We start from the raw sequence: 14,422 nt of genomic DNA on the forward strand, positions 1-14,422 counted from the left end.
TCCCATTGTCCCTCAATTCACTCTCAATTAAAAATAAGGCATCAGAAATTCTCCAGGTTGGCAGAGAGAAGATCAAGAAAGGACTTGTGTGAAGCAGTAGTGAAATGTTTACAAAGTCACACCATCCTTATTTGATGGTGACAACAAGTTGCATCTACCCAGTTACTAATCCAGACAGCAGAGCAGAAGCTCAGCCCAGGGAGATCCCTGCTTTGCTTAGAAAACTGTCCATATAGAGCTCTTCAAGTCTTGGTACTTCTTTTGATCATAATTTCCTGCAAACCTCAACAAGAGTCTTGTCAAATCACATGAATAAGCCTTCTACAGCTCCAATCCTAGTATTATTCCAATTCTTTTACTAGACTTTGATGCCAAGTAATAGGAATTTTAAATTTTGATTAAAAGCTGATTCTCACCAAAACCTACTTTTATTTGCATTTACACTGAAGATATACAATACACAACACAAAGAGCTCTCATTTATGCAAGCAATGAGGTGATAAAAGCTGTTAATGACAATAATAAAAAAGTTCTGACTCTGTATGCCTGCCTTCAAGTAGGCAAACTGTGAATGTCACCTTATAGCCAATCTTCTAAACTAGACCCATGTGAAAAATGAAGTCTCGCACCAGCGCTCGGTGTTCTTCCTGCAGGTTTGGAGGCAGAGTTTTCAGGTAGGAATCCTTCAGTGGCTTCCAACCTAACTGTTGTGGGTCCATATAGATCATACCACACCTGGAAAGAACAAACATCTTTGATATAGGAATATATGTGCAAGGTGGGACAGTTCAAGCTGGGATGCTTTCACATTACCTGCTGACGGTTGCTGGAGATGCCTGCTCTAAGTCCGCTGGCTCGAAGATTAAACTCATTTGTGAATTCATCTGAATTATTTCACCACTCATTAAGCATAGCTAGAAGAAGAGCATCACATAAACATGGTCTAGTCATGTCATTGCCGATCAACCCAGTCGAAGCAATGTCTGTCAGAAAATCACTGAACATTCTACTTAGTGTCACTCCTCATTCAATCATTTGTATTCTCACAATACACGATATTTTCTGACCTTGTCTCAACTTTTCCATGTGTTACTGTAAGGCTTGCAGAGACACAGAAAACAATGCTCTATCTTTAAATAACTCTGCAAGAAAAAGCCATTATGACCCGTAGCTTTTTTAAAATTCATTTATTCACTAGGTAATTTAAGCAAGTTCAGTTTTCAGTCACAGAATTGAGTTCATGCATTTCAGTTTCCCAAAAGAGTCAATAAAAGAGCCTCACTGAGCAATCTCATTTCAATAAAGAAGCAGTAAGACAAGGCTTCTAGGGAGAAGTAACAGGTTAATATCATCTAATACCTTCCAAACCCACTCATACCATTAGGAAAATAAAGAGATGCTTTTAAGCACATCAGCCTTTCCTGAGTCCCACGTGCCCTTTGACTAACGTAGTAACAATATTGCTACAACCAAAATAAAGTATGTTTCTTCAAGGATGAGGTTATGGGCAAAAATTAGGCTACCTTTTTATTATCATCCAGCACAGTGTTCATGTTCTCTATCCAAACTGCATCCACTGGGCCATCAAAAATAATCCACTTGCGATCGTCTGTGGTAGAAGATGCTTGTTCCCTGAAGGCCTTTGCAAGAACTCCATCTGACCACTCGTGACTGACAGGATCAAAACTGCCATACAGCTGTCCCATAGTAATGGCTTTGGGATTAATAACTTTGTACTCAACAGCAAATTCATCCATGCATTTTGCTGTGTAAAAAGACAAATAGATGAGCCCGAGAATCTGATAGGTTAGCTTCATTCAACAGCTGGAGTACAGAACAAGATGATTCCTGAGGATCCTACTGTAGCTGCTCAAGGTAAAAACCCCCAGACATCTGGCAGTAAATAAGGAATTCCATTACTTGTACAAGGGAAGTAAGATGTCCTCTGTACAAAAACACGTGAAAAAATGAAAAAGCAGAGCAGCATAGACTTCATATATTTATGGGAGCTTCTTACAATCTCCCTATCAGAGCTAGTTTTTTCAAGAGTATTATGCACAAATACAATGTATAACAAAATTCAGAAAAGCATAAACACATTAGTATGGCTTACTCTTCCGGTAGATGCAGACAAAAATACTTTTGGATAAATATACCAGCCAAACCCAGTCAAATAAATAAAAATTTTGCAATCAAAAAAGCAAAATACAGGACAATTAACAACCTTGGCATATCTCAGCGAAGGAAAAATATTAGTCATGGAATGAACTTAATTTAATGAGAATTTGGGGGCTGAACAGTGTTACCTGCACACAAATCTGCCAGGGCTCCAGCCAGCACTTTGTATGAAGAGGTCTTCCCACTCATAGGATCTCCAACAATCATGAAACCATGGCGCACCAGCATCATTTCATAGACCTGTGTCAGGGACGAGCACAGCACAGCACAAAACAAGCATCATGGGTATGAAATCAGAGGTCTCTCTTCTGCATTCAGATGTGACAGGACAAAATATCAAAGATCTGCACTCTGTTGGCTGACCAAATCCTTAATTCCAATCAGAGGGCAGTCATATTTGCATGGCAATTCTCACAGATATAATTTAAGAAGTCATTTACCCCCAACATCCTGCCTTTCTCCTTGCTAAATGTTATCCCTCAGCTGTAACAACATCACTGTACAGAGTTTAGTGCACTACCCAGACACTGCAGATCACAGCCCAGCAAAAGCCTGAAGTGGAAACCAGTGGCTACCAATGAATCTGACATAAATGGACTGAAACTCCAGCTCTGAGGATTTGTCATAGGACTGGTCACCAATACTATATGGGAGAGAGTGGGAACACAGAGCTGGAGGTGAAGCATAAGCAAAGGGAGAAATGTCACCTCTTTCAAGACTTCTCAAGGACACTGTGAACGGAACTGGGAACAAGGCCTGACTCCCAGTCCCATTCTGTTCACTAGGCTACACTGCCTTAGCCAGCAACAGATTCAGTTCAATTTTCTATCCTGAACCACAAGACCTACAATGTGGCTGCACACATGAGCTCTTTCACAGGCTGGTTAAATTACAGAATCACTATGAGCAAATCAGGCTTTTATTCCGTGATTTTCACTCAGTAAAAATACCCCATTTATAATATTCCATTAACTGATATTGGAAACTATTAGCTATTCATTCATGACACAGACAGGGAATGAAGAGTGTTTCTGCTCTCATGCTTTTCTTCCCTAGAAGTATGAGAAAATAAACCTGAATAATTTTTCCAATAAACCATGGAACTGGTTGAAGATTCATCTTCTCAATATTTTTAGTTAGTGCCTTGATAAATACGTCGTAGTCTGGTGTAGGAAGAACCACTCCAGGAAACAGGTCAGATATGATACCCTGTTAAGGAAAGACAATATAGAACACTACTTAAACACAGGTTACAAAAAGGGAAAATTCCCAAAGCATAAAAATCTACAAGTAAAACAAGAGTCATACAGAAAACAGGAGCTTGAAAGCAAATGTCCTCAGCTGGATAAAACTAACTTCCAGGCAAACTGCAACCATGGAAGTTTTTTGTATGCATGAAACAGAAACCAGTGCCTGCATTTTTCATAAACACACTGATATTGTAAAAAGGAGTTTGTCCCCAAAAGTATTTCAGGATAAGGATGTGAAAGTTGTTGAAAGAATTTCAGTGATTAAGTAGAAGGGTATGTGTTGCAAAATATCAGAGCAGTGACTGTGTGTGCTTGTACCCCAGCTCTTAGTCTTTAGTACTGATTGTTTTGTAGCTTAACATAGTCTTTATTTTCTATTAAAGCAGCATGCAAACAGAAGCTTCATAATTTTTATTCTGACTTCAAATTTCTAATCGAGCTTAATTTAATTGTCCACATCTCTTGCAGCACAGAGCCAGAATACAAACTTCAAAGAATAATTTCTACAAATGAAACAGCACAAGGTGACTTTTAGCAAGATATCTTCTAAAACATTCTATAGAATAATTTAAAAGGCACCACTGAAAGTTTGCTTCTCAAAATAATCCTAACAGAACCAAAGAGTTCATCCAAATCAGTGGACTGAAAACTGACACTAATATGGCATCATCTAGATCAAAATGTTCCAAATGAAGATAATGATCTGTTTCTCTAGGTTATTTAATAGATCTCATTAAAAAACCTCAAACACACTGGCCTGATAGGTTACCTGAAACAATGGCACGTCCTGTGACAAGAACTTGGCCAAATTAACATCCATCAAAGCCCGAAGTAACAACACACTTTCATTTTCAGTTGGGTACTTCAGCTTTAGGTTCCCTGCTGCTGTCAGGACAGATTTGACTGCACGCATCCCATAGTCATAGTGGTGCTGGGATGACAGCTGCTCCGAGCACAGACGGTACGTGGCAACAATTTTCTGGGCAAGACTGTGGATATTAAAACATAGCATGTAAAATGAAAATATCTCACCATGCAAGGAAAATCCTTAACATACACAAAGTAACTGCAGTGATTATAAGACATATCAGCTGACAAGATGGCCCAAAACACCTGGGAAGCAAGATTATGCCACGGTAGAAAATGTGTGTGCCATTTAGGAATTCTGTTTGATATTATGTTTCATTTTCCAAAAGATCCTGTGTAGAACTGCATATCTGTCAATATGAGGTGGTGAATGGGAATTGACAATAAAGCAGGAGACTGAAAAGTACTTTCTGGAGATACAGAACACAGACAGCCTTCCAGAATTATATGCCTCAAACACACATATATGCCTTATAGAGGAATGAGGTACATCAGACTCAACTGAGATGGAAAATTCAGCATGTCTTACCTCTTAGAGTCCAGAAATCCCATTGAATAAAGGGAAATTTCACCAATCAAAGCATAATCTGGAACCATCATGGCAACTGTTCGGAACAGTGCCTGTAAGGAAAAAAGTAAGATACCACCTTTTGACTATGAAATATGGCAATAAATTGTGTCAGTTTTGTAGGAATATTCCAGATCAGATGGTGTCATGCTCAGCAGAAGCAAGAGAGGGGATGTTCAGAGTGATGGTGCTTTTCTTCCCAAGTAACCATTAGACACATCAGTGTATTATTCTATTGCTGACTTTTCTTATTACAACAGACTAGAAGTAGCAAATTCTCTTTAATTTCTACAAGAAATCAGGATTTCAGATTTACCTTCAGATTATCAGGCAACTCTGCCCGTCCAGCATACCCAGGATTCATCGTGATAAACACAGCACACGTAGGATTAAGAGAGAGCTCTGTCCCTTCAAAGATGAATTTTTTGAGTTTGCGAATAATAGCTTGCTGGATGCTAAGGATTTGTTGGGCAACTACAGATAATACTTCAACCTAATACAGACAGAACAGATTGGAAAACATAAGACACTTGGAGACAATATAAAATGGCTTTGTTTATATCTTTTGATGGCTATTCTTGCATTCCTCCAGGTGAAAATCACCCTGTGTCTGATAACTGAGTCTAAATATTAGCTGCCTGTTGAAGGCATCCTCTGAAAGTTAGTGCCACCATTCTCTATTCAACCAACACAGACAGATCAACAGAGACTTCTAAAAGCCTCCACAGGGAAATGCCATGTGCCTGTGTAGACATCTAAGTTAGTTGGACAGGAACTCCCTCTGGAGGCCTCTAAAAGCACTTTCCCTTCAACTCAAATGACACAGTTTAGGCTCTTCAGAAAGACTGATTCATTCAGTGCCTCAAATTGAGGGTAAGGAATGGGTAAGGCTGCCCAGTGTCAATCCTCAGTGTTTTAAAGTATCAGGGTAACAGAATATAACACATCAGAGTAACAGAAAAGGAATGCTAATACTTAAATTCAGTAGAAAACAAGCTACAGCAGAAAAATAGAAAAATTAAGGAGTTAAGAATGCTAATACAAAATAGAATTTAATGAAATTTCCACATTTACTAGCATGTACTTAAATCAAACTCCATCAAAATAACAACAAAACTTATCCAAAGTCATTAGTGACCAAATTAAACAAACTCAAAAAGATCGGAGTAAGATCAAGGAGGGATTTAGATGTGTCTGTTTACACAGCTAGTTAACCAGGTCACTCAGCTAGTGCCACTCAGGTAGTCACCACAGGAAGCCCTCCACTGGGATTTGAACATAGACAAATGCAACCCCACAGCTGTAGCTTGATTTCTCAAGAAGACAAGAACAGCTCTTTCCCAACAAATGAGTGTCACATACAAGAGAAAAAAATGTACAGGAACAACTTTTTTCAGCTAAATTAACCCAGAATAAAAGACTGCTGCAACACTGCACAGGTAGGCATGTGCTCCTAGAGCAGGCAGCTGAGTGCCTATTTCTGTGTCACTGATTATCAAAACAAAGAGGCTTCACCACAAGTAAAAGTAGAAAGTCGGCAATAATGCTCCCATGCCTAAATCTAAAACTTCTTGTGTCTTAAATTAAAGCTTTCTCCTTTTATTTGTCTGAGTTAGAACATTACCTCAATTCTATTGAACTCATCAAAGCAGGCCCATGCACCAGCTTGTGCCAGTCCCTTGAAGAATTTGCCCATTGCCTTGTAATCCAGACCATCGGAGCAATTAAAGACAACACACTATAACAGAAACACACAGAGAACATTTCTCAGTATTAACATAAAGTCCACTACAAAATTCTTAGCATCTAAAATGGGAAGGGTTATTGTTGCTAATTTTGGATTACAAGACCAGGATGCCATATAGACACAGTCCTAAATGTTTGCTTCTTACCAACTATTTCTGTGAATATAGAATCACAGAATCATTAGGTTGGAAAAGACCTTTAAGATCTTCAAGTCCAACCATAAATGAACAGCTACAAAACAAGCAGTACTTATTAAAGAATAGCATTCCAAGAAATATCTACATAGCAAGAAAAAAGGGGGTTTAAGTACCTGCTTAGCTAGTGCTTTTGCTAGATCTTTTGTTGTCTCTGTTTTGCCAGTTCCAGCAGGCCCTTCTGGAGCACCACCAAGATTTAATTTCAAGGCACCCATTAATGTCCTACATTATCGAGAACACAGGCATTAGAAATAGTAAGCTTTAGATTGTTTCTGAACAGATTGATAAGTATTTTCCTATACAGGTTCCCTTGAAAAGAATTTACTTGTTTCTCTACTGACTTTGCAGTTTATCCTGAAAAACAAGTATTGTTCTCCTAAGTGATTCCCCATTGTGGATGCTTACATTTACCCACTTGGCCTAAAAGCAATGTCAAAGCTTTTATAACATCCACCTTGTATATCCTCAATTACAGAAGAAAATGCACAGTGCCATGAGCAAAATGCCAGAGTCTGCAAAAACACACATTTTCCTCAAGTGGTACTTGAACTGGCAAGAACTTCAGGCTGGCTTTATAAATTAAGTCAATCTTTAGAAATGGGTGAGAAAGCATAAAGGTTGTTTCAAAAACCTAGAAATGGTATTGCTCTCCAAGAGAACTTCTAAAATGAGATCCCTGTTAACACTGCAGTGATCTGATTATTTTACAAAACACTTGAGAATGAAGTGTTTTCATTTCAACCTCTTGCAAGCCAGTGGAGGAACAGGAAGCTAACTGCATTCAAACATCTGTGAAGGGCTCTGTAATTGCCTCATTTATCTTACAGGCAGGCACACCCAACCTGTGTGTCCTAATTCAGATAAATTAATTGACCAGTGCTACTGTGGAATTGCTTATAATTCCAGTACCATGAGCTGCCACCTCTTTTCAGAAGCACCTTCCTGGATACAACAGAAACAATTACACTACTGGGTGTAGAAACCTACACATAGTAAATATTTTACCATATTTGGGCAAAGAAGATATACAAGATTTGCCTCCAAAATCTACAGGAAAATCTTAGCTGCTGAGGTTCCTGCTATTATTAACTATAACAAATGAAAGTAAATACAGATCAATCCAACAAATGAAAACATTATTCACAGACAATGTGGCTTTACCTATAACATCGGTCTGTTAGCGGGGTTATAACCAGACGTTGGGAATTGCCCAGATACTCGTAACCATATTTCATTTCTGTTGTAATCATTCGCACTACTACATCGTTCCCTTCCCAGTAGTATCTCAGCTGAGAAATCCACTGGAAGTCATTCAGATCTTTGACTTTGTCTTCAACCAATTTTGCAACGACATCACGAGCTGCAGAGTAAGAAATAGATTATTTGAAAAATGTAAATACTTCTACTGTGTTAGTTTACTTAAAACAACATATAAGTAAAAGTAATATTTACTCATACTTATCAACATCTAGAGTAGTAGGCTGACTTTCATGTTAGAAAGGAATTTGCAATTGTTTTGCATAGAGGATCAGCTTAACTTGATCTAGATTCCAGTGCCTAAGTAGATGGGAGATCTTTGTGCAGTAGTGGGCAATCCCCATTTGCTCAGAGACACTGAGCAATAATTCTGTAAAGGTTGTTTCAAGTTAGAGAAAGCATTTTAGCTGCCTCTCAAATAGTTCACCCAAGTACCAATAGGAGCACTGCCCCAGATGGAACAGAAGTACCAGCAAGTGCATGTTACCGTGCACATCGATGACAATAAGAGCTCCAAGTGTCAGCCGGGCTCCACTGGACAGCTTCCCTCTCACTAACTCAACAATCTCCCTAATTTGTAGATTGCTCTTCTCCAGGAAATCCTGCCACAGAAACAGAACCCAGGCATTAATGTCATGCTGTAGGTAGCAGTTCCTATGCTCCCCTGGATGCAGTCATTGGAGACAGCCCATTCCAATGAAACATAATAATGGAAGTCTGGGCTCTACACAAACATCTAAAATTCTCCTTTGTATACCAGCCTTTTATTTCACTGTGAACACTTCAAAAATCTGTATGGTCTGAAAGTAGTATAAGCAGAAGTCTTATCTTTCTTCCTAATGGAAATAACAAAATTCTGCGATGGGAAAAGAACAGATTCTCCCCCTTACAAGACAGAAATGGGCGAATTGGACCAAGTCCATTAGCAACTTGGTTTGGTTGGCCCTACTTCAAGCAGGGGTTGGACTACATGTCCAGAGATCACCAAACTTTTTGTTTGGTACTTTCATTTACACCTGTATCACTTGTAAATAAAGTAATACAATTTGCTGCCGTAGGATTTCTCCTGATACACACCAGAGTAAGTGGGAACAAACCCTTGCCAAGACACAGTAAAAAAGGAAATAGAAAATAAAGCACACTGCATGAATAAATTGCAATATGTTGACTGAGGATCTTCTTTGCTCGAAGGAGCTTTTTACTAATTAATCAGAGTTCAGTACTTAGAAATAGAAAGTTAGAAGAAAATCTTACTGGTAAAGTTCCTTTGCTTATGGCCTCAGAGACTTCTTCTGTCCAGTAAATGGATGAAACACAAATAACTGCCTGCCCAGGCCACTGAAGTACCCACGTTTTACGAGGAACCTTAAACAAAAAGATTCGTTCCAGAAGTCATATGAACACATTAGATTATGGCAGTGATAACAATTACTTTCCCCAAATGTCTTTTGCCTCATGCTGTAAATAAACGAGAATTAGCACAGAAGGCCTTAATACTTTTTCTTCAAGAAATTTAGAGTTAGAACTTCAGACTGGTACTACTGAACAAGAAGAGTAGGATTCCACTTAGCTTCAAACATGTTTCCCTGGTTAAGAATTTCAGCAATCTATTCATGTACATTTGCTTGTGAAATCTAATTTATACTATAGTTCAGAAATAGTTACCTCACTATATCCTTTTATGCCATCATGAAGAACTTGTCTTACACTGGCCAACATCATTTCCTCTACTTGAAAAAGCCATTTTTCTACCATGCCCTTTAAGATAAAAATATTAAAGAGTCAGTACACATTTCCTGATTATATTCCTCTTAAAGGACAAATTATTTGAAAAGCATTAGGCTTAAATATGCTTCCTTCTGATCTGGGTGTCATTTATAAAAGGAATAAAGGTTGAAATTACCAAATTCTGACAGGCAATATTGCAGTTTACAATGTCTGAAGGCAGGTATATTAACCTAATTCTAAAGACAATCCAGCTAAAGAAGTAGCTGGATATGTTTCAAATAAGCAAAACAAAAAACCACACATCACAGATTGCATGGTCAGCTAAGCTTGGGCATTTTAACCCAGAGCATGTTTTGTCCCACCTTTCAGCTCTTTCTGGTTACCATACAGCAATACAGCAGTTCACCTTCATGTTGAAAACAGCAGAAGATACAAAGAGCTGAGATATTTTTCAAAATGTATAATGCTACTTTTTCTACTCAGATCCCTTTTGAACTGTTTCTTCACTCTCAACCATTCATCATTTCCCTCATTTCTATTTCAGCCATGCTATGAAATGTTACATATATACATAGAGAGCTTGAGTTTTTATATATGTGTATGCCTGTGTGTACATCTCTATCTACATCTTAAAAGCAGCAGGTGCATAAAGCTGCAGAGAAGTGCCTAGAGCAATTTACTGGAAAATTGCTGTCTTACTCCTTCTTGTAGGAAATCCTTTTTATTCTAGAACACCAGTCTGCACTCTCACTTCCTAAACACCTTTCATGATGTGACTCTAAATGGTTTAAACCTAATTCCCTCAAAAATGTGCACTTTACAGAAAGAATTAATTTAATTTCATATAGTAAAATTCAAAAAAATTACATTTGCTTTCACTGGATAGATTTTATCTATGAAAGGAACAACTTCTTTCTCTGAACTAATCATGCCTACGATCTCCAGATCTTCTGTGAACTCCAGCTTAGCAATTCCTTCAAAACACTTCTTTAAATGTGGTTGTACTCGAAGGGGATCCTTTGTTTCAGACAGTATTTCAAGCAGCTCATCGTTAGACAGGAAAAAGAATCTGCCAGAAAAATACAATTTCCAATCATGAAAATTGTCATTAATAATCTATATGTGCAAGATAGATGGAATTGCTTTTATTGTTGCTTAAGACACTGTATTCAGAGAGGAAATGGTTTTATTAAATTGCTTTCCATAAGCGATTTTTAACATTATAAAACTCATCACATCTGTTTTTACAGAATTTCAATGTGACCACTCTTTTACACAAAGGAAGAAATAAGGGTTCTCAAACTCACATGGGAAAGACCAGATAGCTCTATGCAGTCAATAAGCACCCTGCAGAAACAGAGTCCTGCTCCTCATGATCATATACCACTTCTACGCTCCACACACCCCTAACTTAAGAGGGCAGGGCAGAGCCATAATTGCATATCAGCCATGGGAAGGCAGCAAGTTCCTTCAAAAATACCCTGTAAGAAATAATGCCTTTCTAATCACAAGTTTACACTGTGCTAGACAGATTTTGCCTCCCCATCCCAGCCCCTCCCTGGCATTTCATAACTGGAGCTGAGGAAAATGAGTAATGTCTGGAGATAAGGATAGGGTTCCATTTTTTGTTGCAACTGTGTCCCACAGGTGTTTATAAAATGAGACTTTTCAGTTCAGTAGAAATGGTTTGCAAGAGCTTATGGCTTCTTGTTTCTAACTTAGGCCTGTTTAATTAATTTACCTCGGGAAAAATAATCTTTTCGACTCCAAGTAAGTATTCAGCCCCTTCTGAATGTCTTCTAAGAGAGTATTTGCTTCCTGAAGTCTGTCTAACATCTTGGGTTGTTCAGTTGCTACAAGAACCTTTGTGTCTTTCACCTTTGTAAAAACAAACACACAGCAGAAACTGCTAAAAATTGCAGTAAGTTTGTACAATAAAATTATTATCGTCAACCACATACATTGCAGGAGGCTAAAAAGCTAAATATTCTTCTCTGTAGTGTGCTTTTATGTTACTAAATATGCATTCATTATTTGATAGTTTCAGTTTTCAGACTGTCAGTTTTACCAACTTGAACTTTACAGACAGTAAGGAAAGAAATATCAGGAATTAAAATCTTTGGCACTTCTTCCTGTGTCTTGAGCTTGCTACATTGTTTTCCATTCACAAATAAGTTCTGTCAAACACAGCCACAGTACATGACAATTTTTCTCTGCTCTTTCTATTTAGGTTGCATTTTTTCTTCCTGGTAACACTCCTCTTCAGAGGGTCCTATTTCAGAACAGGCTTCATCGTTCACAGTCTGAGCTGTTGGACAGGTCTCAACTTCTATTTAATTATGCTGGTTATTTCAACACCTTTATCACACAACCCCACTCTCCCAGCAATTTTGACAAACATTTCAGCTCACACCAACATTAAGTATCTGCCTCTTACCCAACTTCTTATTTACAGGGAATTGAACAGGATGCCAAATTGCACTTACTTAATAAAAATACACAGTTTATGAAATGTAAGCACTTACCACTTCTGCCATAATGTTTTTCCAGTATGAATCCACAATCCGAAACTTTCTGCCCTCTTCAGGCATTTGAGCTACAATGTCTTCTGAGCTAAAAATTGGTTCCAAATACAACCATGTTGCCTGACATTTTAGCCAGCTATCTAGAATATCTTGCATTAAACACAGCTTATCTTTCCAAGCCTACAATGAAAACATTTAATAGTTAAGCAAAATTACCTCAAGAATAAATCAAGAAATATGAATATGTGTTCTTAGGAACAGTTAAAAACTCTATCATGTCTTACCATGTCAAAATAGCTTAAAGCACTTAGGGAAAGCATATTGTGAGACATGTAAGCTCAATCAAACTGGCTTTTCCTTACCAAGCATTGAGCCTCGATTGGTTTGATGAAGGGAGAGCCACATATTGTCTGAGTCTTAACGATGTGATCATCCAGCAAAAGCTGGATTTCATCCACTGACGCCAGGATGTTGATGTCCTGTAAATACATCACATTTTGTTAAGGCAAAAGGCAGTCACTTTATTTCACCACTCTTCAACCTCCCACTCATTCAGCTTCCTGTTTGAGTTTTCCATCTCTATGATGGTTGAAGCAGCAAGGAATTGAGAAAGCCTGCAAATGTGGGAAGGTATCAAATGGTATCTCCTCTGTAAATCTCTGTTTCAAAGGTCCAGAGACAGATTGTTTTGTGAATAGGAAGCCAGTACCTTCTCACTCCATCTTTTGCACTGGGATTCTTGTATGTTCTGGCCAAGTTAAAACTTCACTGCTAACCAGCTTTCCATACAACACTGGAGAAGTTCTCGAGCTTACAGATTTGTTAGGATGAGTATGTGAGATCATATGCTGTCCAGATACTAAGGCCCAAATAAAAGGATATTTACAGTAATGGAGACATTTGCCCAGCTCTGGGGTATGATACAACTTTCCGTCATGCCACAATGAATCAGAGGTAACTTCCCTCTAATATTTCTCAGTTGGTATTCAGAATCAAAGTAGCTCTTTTCAGCTATGTATTCTGATTTGGTGTTTACTTACAGTATCTCTGTACTGCACCAAAACTAAATGCACATTGACCCACTCTGATTGCATCTTCTCTATTGATTTCTCTAAGGAATACTCCTTACTTGCAGCTGCTCCAACAGGTTCCAGTCTAAATTGAAATGAAACATAGCTTTGAAAGTTTTTGTAACATAGATGAAGAGCAAAAAAAAAAGCAGTTGTAGGTAGAGCTGCATATCAGAATACCCTTAATAATAATTTGTCAATAATATAGAATTTTACTTCAAGAAATATTTTTGAACTTTAAGGCTCACCAAGTTAGAGATATCAATTTTAACTGCAAGACAAGTACAGTCTGAAAATTCTAAATGTGCAAATTAAGTGGTTTAGGAATACAACTCTGGATTTTAATGCCTCTGTGCTACAAGAACAACTGACAGTTCATAGCTTGATAAAATACAGCTGATTCTACAGCACATTCTAACAGTACACAAAACCCCAAAAGAACTAATATTTAGTATCTGACCTATGAAACACAACGTCTTAAAAATGAGACTAGAGTAAGCTTCTTACTGTTCAATATATTTTGAGAGTCCAAAGTCCAGTATGTTTCTAAGAGTAGTCTTTTCATCAGGTTTGATCTCACACCCTACAATTTCACTAATCTGAAAATAAAGTAAGAAATAAAACCTATTAACAACATGCATTTTCATAAAAGACTTCTCAAACAGCAATCCATAAATGCTAAAGAAGTATTAGTGCAGCCCCCTAATTTGCTTTTCACCATAAGTTATTAATTCAAAGAAGCTCCTGCCTGTAGAATTATACATTTCGAAACTGGATCAATTCTGTGACAGGATAAAAGATTTTGGAAGAGTTTGAAGTACCTGCTCCCAGTGTCTCTGCTTCATTCCACGATTGCAGGCAATTACCAGGATAGGAATATGCTGTTTAAATTTATCAAGTTTATATTTCATAGATTCTGCCAAACGTCTGGGCCCGGGCAGGTCTGGGAAGCTCTTACAGAGCTTGTACATAATCCTCCACATATTTCCAATTTCTTCAGTAATTTCATCAGCACTAAACTGCTGTAGAGTTCCTG

The 14,422-nt window shown here is 38.0% G+C and overlaps 1 protein-coding gene across 4 annotated transcripts in view; it reads right to left on the reverse strand.

Annotated features, from left to right (window-relative positions):
- Window positions 1-14,422, reverse strand: part of DNAH3 (dynein axonemal heavy chain 3) — a 70,206-nt gene that overhangs the window by 35,991 nt on the left and 19,793 nt on the right. For all 4 annotated transcript variants that reach the window (XR_010434703.1, XM_064672948.1, XM_064672946.1 and 1 more), the window contains 21 exons: window positions 14,208-14,419; window positions 13,894-13,985; window positions 13,357-13,471; window positions 12,679-12,795; window positions 12,317-12,496; window positions 11,533-11,669; window positions 10,659-10,860; window positions 9,729-9,821; window positions 9,318-9,428; window positions 8,551-8,665; window positions 7,968-8,166; window positions 6,920-7,028; window positions 6,488-6,601; window positions 5,180-5,356; window positions 4,825-4,916; window positions 4,198-4,417; window positions 3,253-3,387; window positions 2,307-2,418; window positions 1,524-1,765; window positions 814-914; window positions 630-735 (listed from right to left, as the gene is read on the reverse strand). Coding sequence is in view for 3 of the 4 variants with exons in the window: in XM_064672948.1 (XP_064529018.1) it covers window positions 630-735; window positions 814-914; window positions 1,524-1,765; window positions 2,307-2,418; window positions 3,253-3,387; window positions 4,198-4,417; window positions 4,825-4,916; window positions 5,180-5,356; window positions 6,488-6,601; window positions 6,920-7,028; window positions 7,968-8,166; window positions 8,551-8,665; window positions 9,318-9,428; window positions 9,729-9,821; window positions 10,659-10,860; window positions 11,533-11,669; window positions 12,317-12,496; window positions 12,679-12,795; window positions 13,357-13,471; window positions 13,894-13,985; window positions 14,208-14,419 (2,981 nt within the window). In the remaining variant the exon portion in view is untranslated. The remainder of the gene's footprint in view (window positions 1-629; window positions 736-813; window positions 915-1,523; window positions 1,766-2,306; window positions 2,419-3,252; window positions 3,388-4,197; window positions 4,418-4,824; window positions 4,917-5,179; window positions 5,357-6,487; window positions 6,602-6,919; window positions 7,029-7,967; window positions 8,167-8,550; window positions 8,666-9,317; window positions 9,429-9,728; window positions 9,822-10,658; window positions 10,861-11,532; window positions 11,670-12,316; window positions 12,497-12,678; window positions 12,796-13,356; window positions 13,472-13,893; window positions 13,986-14,207; window positions 14,420-14,422) is intronic.

This window comes from Pseudopipra pipra, chromosome 16 (assembly GCF_036250125.1).
Source record: "Pseudopipra pipra isolate bDixPip1 chromosome 16, bDixPip1.hap1, whole genome shotgun sequence".
In the NCBI taxonomy this organism is placed as follows: Eukaryota; Metazoa; Chordata; class Aves; order Passeriformes; family Pipridae; genus Pseudopipra; species Pseudopipra pipra.